This window comes from Gossypium arboreum, chromosome 7 (genome assembly GCF_025698485.1).
Source record: "Gossypium arboreum isolate Shixiya-1 chromosome 7, ASM2569848v2, whole genome shotgun sequence".
NCBI lineage: Eukaryota > Viridiplantae > Streptophyta > Magnoliopsida > Malvales > Malvaceae > Gossypium > Gossypium arboreum.
Window position 1 is genome coordinate 12416103 of NC_069076.1, and position 19317 is coordinate 12435419.

Sequence of the window (19317 nt, forward strand, 5' to 3'; positions counted from 1 at the left end):
TAATGTGTGTATCATCCATACCCTTGAAACCTAAGTATAAATACAAATTTTTATTTTATTTTTCGGTCTTTAATTCAAGTTTTCTCTGCTCTAGCCGTTCACCCTCTTCCTCTCCTCTTTTCTCTTCAATTTTCTTTCTTTCTCCCATTGTTGTCATCGCATACACCTCCAATTTTACCATCTCTTTCTTCTTCTTTTTGCATCAATATTGTGCACCATCTCCTTTAATATATTTCTTCCATTTATCCTCATCTAAATCAGCCTCAAATCTAAAATCTTAAACCCCAAGATCGATCCTGAATATTGCCAAGAAAGTGTCATTGTCATTTCTCTCAACTAACTTGGGTAAGATCTTTTTTCTCTTCAATTTCTTGATTAATCTTGTCAATTAAAAACCAAAATTTATAGATATAAAATTTGGGGGGTTTTAAATGATTTCAAAGGTATTTTTCCAAATTTTAATGAGATCTCAAACCATTTTAAAATTTAGCCCCAATTTTGGCGACTATGGGTGGTGGTGCGTGCGCCTATGTGCAAGAAAGGGGGTTGTTTTGTTTCTTGGTTCTTGCCCATATTTTTCTAGAATTAAAAAGTGTTATTGAACCCTCCTAATAAATTTTAATCACATGTTAATTAGGGAGAGACGTTCTTAGTCAATTGGCCATTCGGATCTCACAATTCGAGAAGAGTAAGTGCGATTAATTGTAAACTAGTTTGTTATTTCGACAAAGTTGTTGGGAAAATGTTATGGATTGATTAAATGAGGGATTTTAACCAATATTATCTACTGATTTTCCAGTATATAATTGTGTTGGGTGCTGACCAGAACACCTCAAATCAACCATAAAGCCAAAAGTCGTTCATGCGCACGATTCACAACAAAATAGTGTAAGAAATCTAACTAGTTTGGATTAGCAAAATAGTAGTAATTTTGATGATTGGTTGGAACCCATAGGTGGGTGTTTAAGGGCTGCTTAAGAGATAGGTTCCAACCAATCATCAAAATTACTACTATTTTGCAAATCCAAACTAGTTAGATTTCTTACACTATTTTGTTGTGAATCGTGCGCAAGAACGACTTTCGACTTTACAGTTGATTTGGGGTGTTCTGGACAGCACCTAACACAATTATATATTGGAAAATCAGTAGCTAATATTGATTAAAACCTCTCATTTAATCAATCCATAGCCTTTTCCCAACAACTTTGTCGAAACAACAAACTAGTTTACAATTAATCGCATTTACACTTCTCGAAATGTGAGATCCGAATGGTCAATTGACCAAGAACGTCTCTCCCTAGTTAACATGTGATTAAAAACTGATTAGGAAGGTTCAAAAACACAATTTAATGCTGGAAAAGTATGGGCAAGAAGCAAGAAATAAAATAGCCCCCTTTCTTGCACATAGGTGCAAGCACCACCACCTATGGTGACCAAAATTGGAGCTAAATTTTAAAATAGTTTGAGATCTTATTAAAATTTGGAAAAATACATTTTAAATCATTTAAAATCACCCAAATTCCAGAAATGGAAATTTTGGTTTTTAATTGACAAGATTAATCAAGAAATTGAAGAGAAAAAAGATCTTACCCAAGCTAGTTGAGAGAAATGACAATGACACTTTCTTGGCAATATTTGGGATCGATCTTGGGGTTCAAAATTTCAGATTCGGCTGATTTAGATGAGGATAAATAGTAGAAATAGAGTAAAGGAGATGATGCACAATCTTAATGCAAAAAGAAAAAGAAAGAGATGGTAAAATGGGAGGTGTAGGCGACGACAACAATGGGAGAAAGAAAGAAAATTAAAGAGAAAAGAGGAGAGGAAGAGGGTGAATGGCTAGGGTAAGGAAAAATTGAATTAAAGATTGAAAAATACAATAAAAAGTTGTATTTATACTTAGGGTTCAAGGGTATGAATGGTACATACATTAAAAAAAACAAGGGATTTTGCAAAATTTAATTATTTCGCAAGGAAAAGGATTTGAACTTAGGACCTCATTTAATTTTCATGCTTTCTAATATTTCTTTTAACCATTAAGCTTTTTTCTCATTCTTGAAATAAGTTTGCAATGTTTATTTTAAAAACAAGGTATGTCACATATTAAGGTTTAAGGCAAAATTTGCAAAATAATAAAAATAGTGAGAGTAAAGGGATTTGAACTTTGGTTTCAAGGAATGTTTCACTAACACTTTACCAAAAAACCAATACCTCATTTATTTACTAAAACTGCATAGATAATTTCAAAATTTAAGGCATGACCACTCTCTCTCGATTTACAAACTCGATTCTACTAACCCTTTGGGGTGTTAAGAAAAAGGCTAAGACTTTGGGTCCGCCAAAAGAGGAAATAGATAAGCCTAAAGACCTATCTAAGTCGAAAGGTTTCTTCTGCAAAAAGAATGGGCACTTCAGGGCAAGCTCTAAAGAATAGAAGGATTTCCCAGCCTCTAAGGGCAAATGTATGGAACTCTTTGTTATTCAAACTTGTTTAGTGGAAAATTTAGTATATCATTGGATTATTGATTCTGAGCCACTAATCATGTTTGTGTTTTCTTATAGTGGCTCAAGGAAATGAGAAGCCTTTGGGATAAGGAACTCTCATTGCAAACTATAGATGAGAGTAATGTGGCAGTAGAAGGAGTGTGAGAATTACATCTATATTTTGATAATTTTGGAAAGATTATTTTAAATGACATTTTTTATATACCTATTTTAAACTAAACTTTATTTGATAAAATATTTTGATATAAAAAAGATAATTGTAACACCCCTAACTTGTATCCGTCGCTAGATTAGGGTTATGAAGTATTATCGTACAAATAAAACATTTAAACATACATTTCATATATCATCATAAACATATTATGAACCAATCATTCACATGCATATCGTTAATCGAGCCCTCGAGGCCCTAAAAACACCTTAGAAACAATCTGAGACTAAATTGAAATAAATTGGAAAGTCTAGGAAAAAGATACAAAAATTTGGATACAGGGGTCACATGGCCGTGTGCCTTACACAACTGAGATACATGCTCGTGTCTCAGGTCATGTAACCTTCGAACTAGGAATACACGACCGTGTCCCATCCCGTGTCATCACCTGTGTAACTCTTTGAGTAGGGTCACACGGCTGTGTCACCCGCTACAAAAAGTTTTGGCTTCTACGTAATCCACTCGGTGTGACAACAAATGACATGAACTCTCTTAAACTTTTTCAGAGAGAAAATCTATTTGACGGCTGCAAGACCTCATTCTATATATTTCGGGTATATTAGGTTTTTATTAAAAACCTTATATTTCCTAATTTAGGAATAATTGATATTTTAATATGAATCAAAATTCATTATAATAAATGAATATTATAATTATAATTACCATAATTATAATAATGTTTGACCACAAAATTACAATTACAATAATTATAATAATATTCAATTTTAAATTATAATTACAATAAATATAACAAGGATTTCAAGAATTATGTTTAGTTAAATTTTATACGAATCAAATTCATATATATTAATTTAACCATCTTCTCATTATGTGTACAACATACTTGTACATATAATTCATTCAATATTTAATCGCTCAATTAAATTAATTATATAATCAATTTAATTCATATGACAGCTAAAAAACAATACCAAGTATGTTTGGATTCTGTTCATTTCAACCATAGGGTGTGACCCTGTAGGTTCTTGCAACGTTAGCAGTAATATTGGCATTTAGCAATGCATCATTGCTACCTAAGTTACAAGAAGTCATGATTCAACATAAACTCTCTGTGGTCAACCCTTCATGTATTAAATCCTTTTGTCCTTTATATCTAGAATGGCCATAAGTCATGGAATAGCCATGCTTGCATAGTCCATCTAATGTTTCTTGATATCCTAAATAGACTATGATAAACAAATATGTATGATATCTCATATCAACTTATTCGAGCATAGCCATGCATTTCTAGTTTCACTCAATCAAGTGGCCTAAGATATTGCTCCCATTATGCAGAAGGGACAATCTTATATTGATCAACCATATCCCACTACATAGATTGTGGTATATTCAACATCAGCCTTTATAGAACAACCAGTGACGATGGATGTTCGACTGTATCAAAACATACGACTCACGATGTTGGGATAATGATGATCTCAAATCTGAGGATCGTATACATAGTAATCACTATGAGTAATATTGTGACTATTATATAATAATCCAAGAAACATACTCATAGCAGGAAAGTCCAATATGTTGTTCTCTAACACACATACTCATGTATTTATTTTGACATCCCATGTTAATGACAACACTTTGGCATCAATAAATTACACGCTAGTCTTAATGCATTATTGTTATCCAAGCTCACATTAATACTCGACTAAGAACATTTTAAGAATAATCATATTATTCTCAGGACATTATTATAAAACAGTTTATTTATATTCACAGAAAAGAAACTGAAATAATAATAGCAATGCCTTATATTAATAAACGAGGTAAAACAAGTATGTTATTACAATCATCTCATGATTGGTTTTTCGACATACTCTAACAAATTGAACATTAAATGCCATAAGTATTGATACCCATAAAAAGGTATTGAAACTTGTTGTAGGTGATATTAATGCATTGATTTTTACATCCCCAACGGCTCTATTCAATTCCATAACAACCACAACGGCTGGAAATCAATTTGGACTATAAATACCAGTTTCCAAAGCTTCAACAACAACAAGAGAGAGTAAAAAGATAAAAAAAGCCATCCTATCAACCTTTGTGCTTCATTTCTTCATATTTTATTGTATACACTTGTGAGCATTTATTATTTTGTGTTAGCTCAAGTGTTTTCTTTGTGTTAGTGCTTAATTGGCAACCATCCTAATCTTGTAAAGATTTTTTATTTGTTTGCTTATTTGTTTGCTCTTTTGAGAGGATTTGTATATTAAGATTTGGCCGTAGAAATCTTAAAGGAGTTGTAAGGTTAAACATTGTCCTTAAAAGTTCATCAAATTAATTATTTGAGAAAATCCTTCGTTGTGGAAAACTAAGGTATTGGAGTAGGCAATTGGGGTTGAACCATTCTAAATTTTTGTGTTCATTGTTTCGTACTTTTTCTTTTGCTTCCACAAATTTTTAAAATGCCAATTCACCCCACTCTTGGCTATTTCGCTTGATTGATCAAGTTAACAACTTACTTTTAAAAGAAATTTAATTTTTGTTGCATATTTATTTCAAATTGTTTTTTATATAGCAACCTTGATTCTTTATAGCCCTTCTTTCATAGTTGGAGACAAACTTTCCTCTCTTATGTCAAAACTCAACCTTGATTCTTTATAGCCCTTCTTTCATAGTTGGAGACAAACTTTCCTCTCTTATGTCAAAACTCAACCAAATCACGACCATAATCAACTCTTCGCATTGTACCACCATATGAACCGTCACTCTCTTTTTCTTTAGTTTTATTCACAACACATATTTAACTAAAATTTTATTTGATTTTTATATACTTTTTTAAAGAATCGTAATTATGCCCTATTCTAATATTAATAAACTATTGATTAATAATCTATTTTTAATAAACTCAAATAATCATCTAATTAAACTACCCAATTAAACCAAAACCAATATTAAATTATCAGATATAATAATAGAATTCTTCAAAAATATACCACAATTATTGATTAAATAGGATTTGGTAAGCATTGCCAACACACAATAATATTTTTGTTTGGAAAAGAAAAAAAGCTTGCCCACGTGTAAACAACATATCGTAACCATGATCAAACCGAATGTCCAAATCCATAAATCATTCATATTATATTATTTGAATTACATTTTCAAGAAATTATCGTCATCTAAATGAAATAACAAGGACACGTTTCACGAATGATGGGGTATATATATATACCTATTTTAAGCATTATCCCCCAAATGAGTAGAATTATTTATAATTATAATTCGTTATAATACAAGCGTTTATAATTAAAAACAATTTAATATCGTCGATTGAGTCTTAACTCAATTGATATCGATATTGTTGCTAGTGTAGGAGAACGTAAGTTTAAATACGCTGAAACACATTACTTTCCTATTTAATTGAGGAAGACCTATAATAAGATTTTTGTTAAAAGAAATCAACTTAATGGATGAAAAAAAGTAATAGAATGGAGCCAAATAGGGGTGAAACCAGAAAATTTTCTAGGAGTTAAAGTTAAATTATAAATTTTACGAGAGTAAAAATATAATTCACCATTTTAATATCCTATATCTTTATAACTTTTAAATAATTAAATCAAATTTTATATTTTTAAGAGGCCAAAATGCAATATTATTTTTATTAATTTTTTAAAAATTTTAAAAGCCTTAAATAAAAATTTTCTATTTTAATGGGACCCAATCCCTATTTGTCCCCTAGTTTTGCCTTAGGAGCCAAAGTGTTTAATTTGATGGTACTTTCTATTGAGTTTATTTTAATTGTAATTGCTTCGACATATATTATTTATGATTATAAATATAATTGTTTAAAAGTTTTATTGTTTTAAATTTCATGTTATGACTTAATAATTAAGGTGTTCACTATTCTAGATGTAGCTTGAGTTCTAGTCGCAGATTATATTTTTATTCGGATTTTGTCTTGTTATTATAATTTAAAAAAGTTTTATTATTTTAAAAATTAATTAAAATAATAAATATATATAATGTTTTTGTATTAATTTAATAATCTTATTTTTAAGAATTAATTTAATAAACTTTTAAAACTCGCTAACATATATTATTTTTAATATTATAGTAATATTTAAAGAAAAATATGTGTGAAATTAATACAAATATTTAAATAAAATAAGACTATGTTTTGGTTGTTCTGTATTATTTTGTTTAGAATAAGGGAGAGCAATGGGTAGCCGTTAGAGATGTCTTTTATTCAATTTTCTCGCACATGGCATTTCTACCGACAAACTACTTTTAATGTTATGATTAATAAATAGTTGCTTTTGTCTTTTTAAAACTGCTTCCTTTCTGTAGATATATAAACACAATTTTGTTGCCACCTCACTCCCCTTTTGTTCTTTCATCTTTCGCCTTTTTGGAAAAGACTAACAATCAAGGGAATTAATATGCATTCCGAGCAGTAAATCTTCGACTTGGATTTGATTTTGATTTTGATTTTATTTTTTTGACCCAATATTTTGAAGATTACTAGATTTACTTTCCTTGTTTTCAAATTATAGCTCCCTCACTTCTTTGGCCAAAGGTGGGGAGAAAAAAACCTGAAAAAAAGAAGAAGAAGCGTTTCTAAGTGTTTATTGTTGAGTTTTCTCATCTGTTTCGGCTTTTTTCTGACGAGTTTAAACTGCATTGGACTTCAAACGCTTTGTTTTCGGGTTCGATAAGGGTAATAACGTCTATCTTTTAGTGTTCCCTTCATTGTTAAGATGTTGGGAGGTAAGCGATAAGTACAGGAGTTCTTGTTTGGTTGCCGAGAAAATCTGAGCAGAAAACAGTTCTCATAACATCAACAGTTCATTTCGCTTTTTAATCCTACTGTTCTGTTGGTTATGCTAATATGTTATTTGTTCATCATTTTTTTGGATTTAAGTTCGATGGCTGTTGCTTTTTATGAGTTTCAAACTTCAGAGAAAATTCGCTTTTTATTTTGGGTTTTCTTTGAAGGATTTTATTGGTAACAAAAGGGAAAACCCCAAAATATTGGCATCTGATTTCAACATTTGCTGTTTTTTTGGTACGAGGCAGTAGTGGGGGCAAAGCTACCAAAAGCACACAAAAGTCAAAAGTAGCTAAAAATTTAAAACAATAAATATTTGGCCAGAAATTTGTACCTTTTTTTGGCTTATTGTTACCTCTAGTTGCATAGATTAAAGCTTTACCCTTTTTTTTCTGAAACAAATTCCTTTTCTATTTTCAGGAGAGTAGTCACTGTTGAAGCAAATTCATGGCAACTCTAAGTGATATTGGAGTTGCAGCAGCTATCAATATTCTCAGTGCATTTGCCTTCTTTTTGGCATTTGCAATTCTTCGGATTCAACCACTGAATGACAGGGTGTACTTCCCCAAATGGTATCTCAAAGGTTTAAGGTGCAGTCCTTTGGCCAATGGTGCATTTGTAAGCAAGTTCGTGAATTTGGACTTCAGGTCGTATGCCAGATTTCTCAACTGGATGCCTGCTGCACTCCAAATGCCGGAGCCCGAGTTGATCGACCATGCCGGATTGGATTCCGCTGTTTACTTGAGGATTTACTTATTGGGGTACGTATGTTCTTGCGTGTTCAAGTGAATGTTCCTTGTATCTGAATGCTTGTTGGGCCGAATAATTTATCCTGTCATACAAGCTGCGAGAATATCTAGGCTAATAGGTCATCGGCCGACATAGAGACGAATGAAAAGTATTAAGTTGAACTGTAGGCAAGCAAAGCATGAATCTAGGAACATACAATGGTTATTCTCGTTTTAGATGAACAGAGATTTGGTAAAAATGGTGGGAAGAGGAATTTTTCTATCAGTTATTTGTATCTTGGTATACAGTTGCATGATAAGGTGAATTCAGTCATTCTTTGGTGCTTATGTGTGTGTATGTATAGATCATATTTATGTCTAAGTCATATTAGCAAAAAAGTAAAGTATATCCACAATCAACAGGAAAACTACGTTCGGTTTATTAGTGGACCTTCTCTTTTACTATGTAAATGAAATGATCTCAACTCTTAACTGGTCTGTTGAACTCATAATGAGCAAACTATGGTAATACTTTAGGGATGTTTCTTACTTTTTCCTGCTTTCACGTTTTGATGGGCCTCATTAACTCATATCGCTGGTCTTGGTTTATTATTAACTGCTAGTTATTTATACCTTGGTACACAGTTGCATGATAAGGTGAATTCAGTCATTCTTTGGTGCTTATGTGTGTGTATGTATAGATCATATTTATGTCTAAGTCATATTAGCAAAAAAGTAAAGTAAATCCACAATCAACAGGAAAACTACTTTTGGTTTATTAGTGGACCTTCTCTTTTACTATGTAAATGAAATGATCTCAACTCTTAACTGGTCTGTTGAACTCATAATGAGCAAACTATGGTAATTCTTTAGGGATGTTTCTTACTTTTTCCTGCTTTCATGTTTCGATGGGCCTCATTAACTCCTATCGCTGGTCTTGATTTATTATTAACTGACTAGTTTTTTTCCGGTTATTCTTCCCAAGAGAATTGTAGAAACTTGAATCTTAACTATTCACAACACACACAAATCCTATAGTCACGGATGGTTTAGATTGTAAATCTATAATTCTATTGTGAAGATGTAATTTATTACTTATATGTCTTGGACTAATGTGTTGTTTTGTTTACCCTTTCTTCTTTTTTTCTCATTGAAGTGCAGGCTTAAAATTTTTGTTCCCATTGCGTTCTTAGCATTTACAATTATGGTGCCAGTTAATTGGACCAATAATACCCTGGAGCATTCAGGCTTAACATTCAGTGATATCGATAAACTCTCGATATCAAATATACCAAATGGGTCACTTAGGTATGCAGAACTTTCTCATTTCAAGCTTTATCTTTTTCATTTCCCTATATCTTTTAAAAGAACTCTTTGACATAGTTTATAATTTCTACAGATACCAGATATAGTTGACAGTTAGAGCAATTTCTAAACTTATTGTTATTTTAATTGTGCTTTGTCCTTATAATTTCAATGTACATTAATTAGCATTAAGAAATTTTTTTACCATTTCGAAGTTGCAAAGAGGCAAATGGCTTTATTGCTTCTAACATAAGATATCTGAAGAATAATAAGATGTTTAAATCCCTTCTTTTTTCCACATAGATGAGTTGAATGCTTTAGGGTGTGGATGTCCTGATTGATGAACTTGAATTGCTATTTCCTTTTCCTTGTTTCGGATGGAAATTTATTGCTTTTTCATTTCTTAGAAAACCTAAATCTGGAAAGCAATTGGGGTTTTTCCCAACTCCTCGGTAGAACTTTGGAGAGGCTTTTATCGCTAAACTAGTTCCATAACTATATCATTTTAAATACGTATTCTTGTTTGTAGGTTTTGGACACATTTGATAATGGCTTATGCCTTTACCTTTTGGACATGCTATGTGCTGAAAAGAGAGTATGAGATAGTGGCATCAATGAGATTACATTTCCTTGCATCGGAACAACGGCGCCCAGACCAATTTACAGTAAGCACATATCCTAAAGTGATATATGAATCTAAATTTTCCCTTTTTGAAATCTATGTTCCCCAAGCAATTGTTGAGTTTATTATGGATTTCACTTTCCCCTTCAGCTTAGTTCAAAAGAATTGAGATTTATTATGTTACAACATCTTAAATCTTTATTTTTTCTTTTTGCTGGTTCGAATCTTGTTTCTGACATCATTTTGTTGGTAAAGGTGCTGGTAAAGAATGTCCCACCTGATCCTGATGAATCCATTAGTGAGCTTGTCGAACATTTCTTTCTTGTCAACCATCCAGAACACTATCTCAGTCATCAGGTTTGATATTAGACTTAAATGCAGAAATCAATTTATCCTACATAACCTTATGTGACATGTTTAACTTAGTTTTAACTCGTTTATATGCTGAAATATTCTGGTTTTTTGTCTTAATTATTTGGTTGCAGGTTGTTTATAATGCTAACAAGCTCTCAGAATTGGTCAATGAGAAAAAGAAAATTCAGAATTGGCTTGACTACTATCAAAATAAATATGAAAGGAATCCATCTAAGAGACCTTTATTAAAGGTTTTCTTTTTCTTTTTTTTTTTGCAAATACTGTTCTTATTTTATATGTCTAGAAATATTCTTTTATCCTTGCCTTTTGCACTCTTAAGTTTCCATCAATAATTTGTTTTATCTTTTGGAATTCAACCCAAAATAAAGCTGATGAGACATTATTCATTTTTTCTTCTTTTTTATTCCTCCCTTTCTGGATACCTGACATCCTTTGATGAATTTCTCTTCCATTAAGCAGATGGGTTTCCTTGGCCTCTGGGGAGAGAGCGTAGATGCAGTCGACTTTTATACAGCGAAAACTGAGAGATTATCTAGAGATGTAAGTGACATTTCTTTTTATTCCCTGTATTTTGTTATTTACTTCCGAAACTGAGGAGATCAACTTTTATTTGCTTAGAAGTTCCAAGATTTCCGACCATGGGGGATGGGGTAGGAGAGCAGCTGTATATTATTTTGCTCCAGCCCTTTATTTATTTATTTTTAAGTACCTATGTCCAATACCATATCAATGCATATCTAGACATAGGAATGGGGATATGATTCTCCAAGGACTCTCGAAATACATGAAAATTTTGAAAAAAGAAAAATTAAAATACTCGTGCTGGATGCATACCCTTGTCAGACACCTCGCAACCGAACTCAAGTAACATAGGATGTACAGTATCTCCACTGACTGCAGGATTCGTTTGACAGTAACCCCAAGTACTCATCTTCAGATCCAAATTTGTTTGGCCAATGTACTATTTAGTAGTTTCTTAGAGCTTATGATAATTATTGAATGGTAAGCATGGCCTCAGACTCAAATTCTTGTGAGTTATGAAAATGTTACGTTTAGTTTTAAACTGCCTGCTTGCATGCATGCATGCATCATAAATGTCCAATTATTGGTTGCAGTTTCTAAATCCAGCTTTATTGCTTGAATTACCATCTCATTAGGATAATTGGGGTTTTGCTTTCTTAATCTTCGAACTGATCAGCAATTTGTTTGCACATTTAAATCATGTAATGTGGAAACATGTGTGCTTAATCATCTGTTCCTTCAATGATTGCCAGATATCCTTGGAGAGGGAGAAGATTACCAGCAACCCTAAATCAATTATGGCAGCAGCATTTGTTTCCTTCAAAACTCGATGGGGAGCTGCTGTTTGTGCACAAACTCAACAATGTAGGAACCCAACTATATGGTTGACTGAGTGGGCTCCGGAACCACGAGACGTGTACTGGGAAAACCTATCAATTCCATTTGTTTTTCTCACAATTCGGAGGCTCATTGTTGCTGTTGCATTTTTCTTCCTTACATTCTTTTTTGTGATTCCTATTGCAATCGTGCAATCCCTTGCTAACATAGAGAGCATTGAGAAAGCACTTCCCTTCCTAAAACCTATAATTGAAGTGTGAGTTTTCTTTTTCTTCTTTGTCTTCTTTATAACAATCTTGGCCCCGCATTAAAGAAAAAGAAAATTTTATATTGTCTTTTTATTAGTGTAGGAACATGTGCATTTCCTCTCAACATCAACCTTAGTAAAACTTTATCATTATTATTCGATAAAATTGAAGATTGCCATAGGGAAAAGTATATCGGACCTTGATGATCCCATTACAATTAACTTTCATTTTTGTTCCTTGCTTAAAATAACATCCATATTTCCTGCAGGAAAGTCATAAAGTCATTCATTCAAGGCTTTCTTCCTGGGATTGCTCTGAAGATATTTCTTTTATTTCTGCCCACAATATTGATGATAATGTCAAAGTTCGAAGGATTTATTAGCCTATCGGCTCTGGAAAGGAGATCGGCCAGTAGATATTATTTCTTCCAATTTATCAATGTTTTTCTCGGGAGCATAATCACCGGAACTGCATTTCAGCAACTAAATAATTTTATACACCAGTCTACAAATGAGTATGTTCTCATATATGCCTTTCTGCTCTATAATACAATCAAGCTTACTGCGTTCTACTCTAGCTTTGCCTTCTTTTTTCCTTTTTCTTAACACAGATATGGTGAGTATCAGCTTTGATTTGATACTCAGTGTTGTGAACCTTGGATATAGCATAAACTTTTCATTGAGGATATCAATGGCCAAGCCGTTTCTTTGCTCTTCCGTATCCTCATTAATCTGACTAATCTTTTATGTTGCTTGTGTGGACCATCCGGTGCTTCTCTTATATGACATGCCGTGGCTACTTGTAGGATACCAAAGACAATTGGTGCCTCAATTCCAATGAAGGCAACATTCTTCATTACTTACATAATGGTCGATGGTTGGGCTGGAGTTGCTGCCGAGATACTGAGATTGAAACCTTTGATAATCTATCACTTGAAGAATTTCTTCTTGGTTAAGACCGAAAAGGACCGTGAAGAGGCAATGGATCCTGGAACCATTGGTTTCAATACAGGAGAACCTCAAATACAACTTTACTTCTTACTTGGTCTTGTGTATGCTATAGTTACTCCTATCCTGCTTCCTTTCATAATCGTCTTCTTCGCATTGGCTTTTGTCGTATTTCGCCATCAGGTAAGAATTGACATCTTCCCAGAGTAGGCTTATTACTTTTCGGGTCAGTAGTGAAAAGGCAGTGAGACTATTTAGTGATTATAGAACTAATAGCTTGCACCTAGCATTCAGAAAATTAATTGAGGTTGTTTGGAATTTATGCTTTTCGATGGCGGTTCCACTTGATTAACCACAATATTTTCTTTTTGATTTATCATCTCTTAGGAATTCTTGCTCTAATAAGTATTTAAATGAACTTGTAGATCATAAATGTCTACAATCAAGAATACGAAAGTGCTGCTGCATACTGGCCCGATGTTCATTTACGTATCATTGTCGCATTAATCGTCTCGCAGCTGCTACTAATGGGATTATTGAGCACAAAAGAAGCTGCTTCGTCGACTCCATTGCTTATCACCCTTCCTGTGTTAACCATATGGTTCCACAGATTTTGCAAAGGGCGTTACGAACCGGCTTTTGTCCGAAATCCTTTACAGGTTGGTTATCTCTCAAACCAATCTTATATTACTAGAACTTGGAAGTAATTCGACAAAAAGAAACCAGGAAGTACTTGGACCATGCACGGACCATACATGCATCTGATAACTTCTTTTTTGTGCGCGCGTGTTTTCAGGAAGCAATGATGAAGGATACATTGGAGCGAGCAAGGGAACCAAACTTGAACCTAAAAGGGTTCCTTCAGAACGCGTATATTCACCCGGTATTCAAAAGTGCAGATGATGACAAGATTGATGTAGTCATGGAAGAATGGGAAGAGGAACCTTCGCTCATTGCTACAAAACGCACGTCTAAAAGGTCAACGCCGTTATCTAGTAAACATGGTAGATCATCCTTCTCATCGCCTGAAGCTAACAAGGAACGTTCAAAAACTTGAGACATTTCTTTTTGTTTCACCTGGTAGTTTGTACATTTAGGTCATTGGGAGGTTAGAGTGGCTGAAATCCCTTCACCTAAGTAGCTTTTTAGATTGATGTAGACATGTTCACGCTGGTCGTCAACGTATATCTTAACATAATCATAAGATATAATCCTTTCAAAAAAATTTCAAAAATATAATTTTTTTAAAAAAATTAAAATATTTGTACAGAGCATATAACTTCATTCCATAATTAATACTCAAATCCTAGTAACGTAATGGAAAACCTTTTTAAGTTTTTGATACATTGTAAATGAGTTGGGCAAAGTAGAAACGCATTGTTAGGGGAAACAAAGTTGTCCCACACAAGAACGGCAAAATTGAAGGTTCAAGCTCTAATTTTAATTCTTTGTTCAACATCATTTAAGGCAGAACGAATGTTGGATGGAAACTTGTCCCAATCAACAATGGCAGACATTAAAGATCTGATGCATTAGGTAGAGGGTTGAACAGGAGAGTTCCCAAACAAAGGAATGAGAAAAGAAGCTAGAGAGCTTGCATTATACATCAGAAAAAGGTATTTTTAAAAAAATGAGAAATGTGATCATATTTCAACCTACTTGTGGGATTAAAATTTCTTTGCTTGTGTATCAAATATTAATTCATAAAAATAATATTATTAATATTAGATTATGTCACACCTATGATATGTGTGAAGAAAATTATGTAACAAATTTATACAAAAATTATATAAAATTAAATATGACTTTAGTTAGACAGAGGGATAGTATAGTGATAAAATGCATTTTGACACCCCAAAGTAAAAATATTCATTCCTATCCTTAAAATAATTTCTTATCTTTAGTTGAAATGGTAAAGTTGAGGAAAGAAAATAATTTTTATGATTTTTAATAATTTTAAATTTTAAAAGAATTTAATTGTTATTTTTAATTTGTTATTAAAGTATTTTTCAACCTTTAGATTTATTAGTTTCAAAATTTTTAAATTTACTTCTAATAAAATAATAAAAGTCAAATTTAATAAATGTATAAAAGTTAAATGCTAAATTTATAAATACCAAATTTTAATAAGAATTATTTCGATCACTCATCTATCCTATAATAATTATTTATCTAATTTTTCAGTAGAAAATTAAAATGGAATTCAGAATATAATAAAAGAGTTTTGTGATAATTTTAGCAAACATAAACCAAAATCGAATATTTTTGTCCCAAAGGAAATTGGAGGTCAATGGGAAATGAGCTAAGAGCTAAAAGTATAATAAAGCGACGGCCGCTATTCAAAGATCTCCGATCACGCACACAACACTTGGCCACACGTAAAATTGCGCGTCAAATATCTAGATTCAAAGCATAAATTGGAGGGAAAAGAAAAGAAGGAACAAATTTTATTTATTATTAACCCTTTTTTTTTATATCTTTTTTATCTTTTTTTATATCTCTCATTTCAAATATACAGGATTTGAAATCCGAACCAGGCTCCATCACAATGTTGAAGGAAGCGTAAATCCTTAAGCCAATGGCGGAAGTTTTGAGCCCTAACACTAGGCCTAGGATCCCTATGGCCTCTCGCATCCAGTCCCCCCACAAGTCCCTTCTTCCTGGGCTCTAACGACGACAAACTCGAGCGTGCCCAGGCTCGAGCAGCTGAGTCGCCGCCATCCGTCGCAAGCCCGTTCTTTCCCATCCTCAGTCGCCTACTGATTCCGATCCTTGCCTATCTAAAGACCAGATTCTGGAGTTGTTCCAAGATTGCATTAAATTGGCCAGTGAAAATGTCTGTATCACTTCAATTACTTAAAAGTATAGGAAGATGAGGGTTTTTCTTTTGAGGTCAAGTAAATACTTTTTAAAATTTATGTATTCTTTTTTAAAATTAAGTGGTAATCATTGGACTTTTGGTGGTTGAATTGTTTTTAAGTTTTAATGTAATTTTATTCGTATTTAAATTTATTATTTATCTTTTGGGTGCAGCAAATTAATCAAAAGAACATTTGGGAGCTGAATTTAATAGACCATCTTCGCGAGGTTATCTAGGTTGAAGAAGAAAATGGCGTTGAGACGAACTTTCAAAAGGTTTGTTTAGCATTTTTCGTTGTTTAGTATAGCAGAAAATTGGATAAATAAATATTGAATCGACCCCGAAAACGAATTCGTTTAAGATTTATTCGAAAATGTTGAAGCTATAGTTGGTAGTTTAGAGTAAAGAATGTTGCATATTTTATGGCTTTTCTTACCTTTTAGTTACTAATCTTCTCGCAATTTTGAACACTGGTGACCAAATTAATACTTAGCCTGACCCAAGGGATTACTTCAATGATCTTGTTCTGGATCCATGCATTGCGTTTTCAAGGGAGCATATATTTAGACTACGAATAACTGCTGTGTAAATATTAAGCTGAAGCCATTGGTCATAACCGTGAAAGCAAAAACGTCTGGAAATGTTTGGAGAAAAAAAATGACAAACAATTTATGGATTGATAATTGATAATATTTCACTCTTTTTTTTCATGCTTAATGAATGAGTTTCATTATATATTTTACAGGCCAGTTGTACTCTGGAAGCTGGTGTTAAGATTTATTCATTGAGCCTGGATTCGGTTCATTCAGAAGCATACAAGGTTCTTGGTGGGATAAACAGAGCAGGTCAAGAAAATGAGCAAGGTTAGGTTTCTTCTATGGTGGCACCTAGGCCCTAGCGTATTTTTTGCTATCAGAGATTGTTTGTATGAGAAGTGGTTGTACAGAAGGCTTGCTAATGTTATAGATTTTAAAAATTTACCTGGCAGTGCTGATAAACTCTTGGTACATAACTAGTATGTACACTCATATGTGAAACACTGACATAGTCAATCCTCATATGTGGTCAAAAATTTATCAAAATTTTTTTTAAGGAAAAAGTAAGAATAGGTTATGGTCAGTATTTTCGTAGCTGTAGACTTACTTGGCATTATTTGGCCACATTTTTAACTAAATGTGATATCATGTTACAATGCCAGATTCTGTGGTGGAGAATGGAAATATTGATACCACACAGGAAGTGAATCCTAAGAAGGAGACAGATAAAAGGTTTGTGGTCTTTAAATGTAAAGAATTATCTAATTCAAAGTTCAAACTATATAGTAATGAACGTCTATATGTGCAGATGTCACCTTTATCAAAGCTGGAATCTTCTTTTGGGGCTCTTAATGTAAAGAAATTTGATGGTAATCTAATCATAAATATTTGATTCCCATGTGAGGTACAAGCTTTGATTATGATGCCATCTTTTGGTTTTCAGCTGCATTTGCAGTGGATCCTCTCTATCATCAAACATCTGCACAATTTAATGAAGGTGGAGCCAAGGGTCTATTCTTGAATAATCTCGGTGTTTATGCTGGAAGCTGTGTTCTCTTTGATTCATTCGAAGTGCCAGGGAAGGAAATTCCTTCTTCAAAGCAGCATGATATATCTGAAACAATTGATCTATCTTTTGCTGGAGGTTTGTTTTTGGTTTTGACTGGTGTGTTTTCACATCTTTGTCTGATAAACTTAGGTGTTTGATTACAATCACTCTTTGATGTATTGACAGAATACCTAGAGCGTATGGTGTTGAACATGCAAACAAAAGATGAGATTTCTCCAACTCTCCATAATATAGTCAATCAATTTTATGAAGAGAACAGAAGGCCACTGGAGAACTTTTCCTGCAACCAGAGATCAACAGAGCTAGCTGATACTATAAATAATGAAAGCGAGTTTGATGGTGTTGCATTTGAGAGTTTTGACAATGATGGTTTCGATCATGATGACCAACCAAACATTGTTGATGAGGAATTTAACAGGGAAGAGCCAACTTTTACGAGTTATCATGAGGTTTAACATATTTCCTTCTCTTAATTGTTTGAAAGGTTAAGACTTGAATTACATGCTTATTATTCTAAATCATAATTGAATTCGAGAGGATACCGATCATTTTCTTTCAACAATCCTGATGCAGATGACAGATTTGAGAAAGTTGATGATTATTTGTTTTTGAACCTGGGATTTACTTTGAAACAGAATGCTTGGGCTGGTCCTGATCATTGGAAATACAGAAAAACTAAAGGTATATGTCATGGGGCCACTGGCAACTGCTATCTTTGATCAACACGTTTTTTTTTATACAATATTACGGTGGGGGATGAGGTAACACGGTTTGAATGTACGTCAATCGAGTGTTTGACAAGAGCTTTAACTACCACTTCATTCAAGTTAAGACATTTTTTATCAACATTTTACTTTAGTAGCTTATTGACTTATTTTGAGTGTTGAATATCGTAGGTTCTGAGAATATTGCTGATGAAGAAAATATGGAAGTGTCAACTACAAAGAAAGCCAAAAATAAGAAACAAGCTGAGCCTGATATTGATTTCACAAAAGCCTTGGATAATGAAATGCCTGACATCTTTGCTCCTCCCCAAAATCTTAAGTCATTGCTTCTACCTTCAAACAGAGCACCTTGTAATACAAAGCTTCCTGAAGATTGTCACTATCAACCTGAGGACCTTGTCAAATTGTTTCTTATGCCCAACATGATAGTAATGTTTACCACCAGTTTGTTACTAAACATTATAGCCGAATCTGGAACAGTTACATTAGTTTGTTTAAAAACTTTTGTTTTAATCCAACGTGGTTAAGCGTTTCAAAAAAAATAAAACTTCACAGAACTCTCATAGATGTTCAAACAAACTTAAGTTTGTAAACATTTATTTCAAAGGTCAAAATCTATTTCAAATTCGTTTGCTTCAAAAATACTGATTTTGAACAAATCTTTTTTTGATTAATGCTAATGGTAGTTAAAAATTATTTATTTATTTATAGAAAAACACTTAAGAGTTACTTAAATTGCAACAGAAAATGTTTCAGAGTTTTAATTTTAAAAATCGGAATCTAATTTGTTAACTTGTGTAATTTTGCAATTTACGATAAAAAATATCAAAATTGACAAACAAAACGAAAATGAAAACACAACCAAAAAACAAATTACAGCCTCAAAAGTCCAAAAAAAAAAAATACTAACATACATCACTATAATTAATTAGTCGTGAAAACAATTTGAGTTTTCGTATGCTGTCCGGTCCTAAGTCGGAAGTTCACCTAAAACGAATTAAATAAATGCTTGAGCTAAAAGCCCAATGTGTAACA

The 19317-nt window shown here is 32.8% G+C and overlaps 2 protein-coding genes across 4 annotated transcripts; both read left to right on the forward strand.

Annotated features, from left to right (window-relative positions):
- The first annotated feature begins 7012 nt into the window (after positions 1-7012).
- Positions 7013-14351, forward strand: LOC108471765 (CSC1-like protein At3g21620). Of its 3 annotated transcripts, none has more exons than XM_017773338.2 (12): positions 7013-7397; positions 7929-8269; positions 9398-9544; positions 10071-10206; positions 10419-10520; positions 10649-10768; positions 10998-11078; positions 11813-12153; positions 12414-12659; positions 12951-13275; positions 13518-13751; positions 13889-14351. In XM_017773338.2, the coding sequence occupies exons 2-12, from the start codon at positions 7956-7958 to the stop codon at positions 14147-14149; spliced, it is 2307 nt and encodes a 768-aa protein (XP_017628827.1). In that variant the 5' UTR covers positions 7013-7397; positions 7929-7955; the 3' UTR covers positions 14150-14351. The 3 variants fall into 3 exon arrangements, with proteins under 3 accessions (XP_017628827.1, XP_052886398.1, XP_052886399.1); XM_053030438.1 differs by having other exon boundaries at positions 7013-7133; XM_053030439.1 differs by lacking the exon at positions 7013-7397 and having other exon boundaries at positions 7824-8269; positions 13611-13751.
- Positions 14352-15324: 973 nt separating this feature from the next.
- LOC108482953 (condensin complex subunit 2) lies at positions 15325-18924 on the forward strand. The gene is given in 11 exon segments (XM_017786071.2): positions 15325-15733; positions 15735-15798; positions 15801-15928; positions 16126-16227; positions 16698-16815; positions 17151-17224; positions 17297-17357; positions 17432-17632; positions 17723-18041; positions 18093-18238; positions 18454-18924. Coding segments are annotated over 11 exon segments (1632 nt in total). The 5' UTR covers positions 15325-15670; the 3' UTR covers positions 18810-18924.
- The last annotated feature ends 393 nt before the right edge of the window (positions 18925-19317 follow it).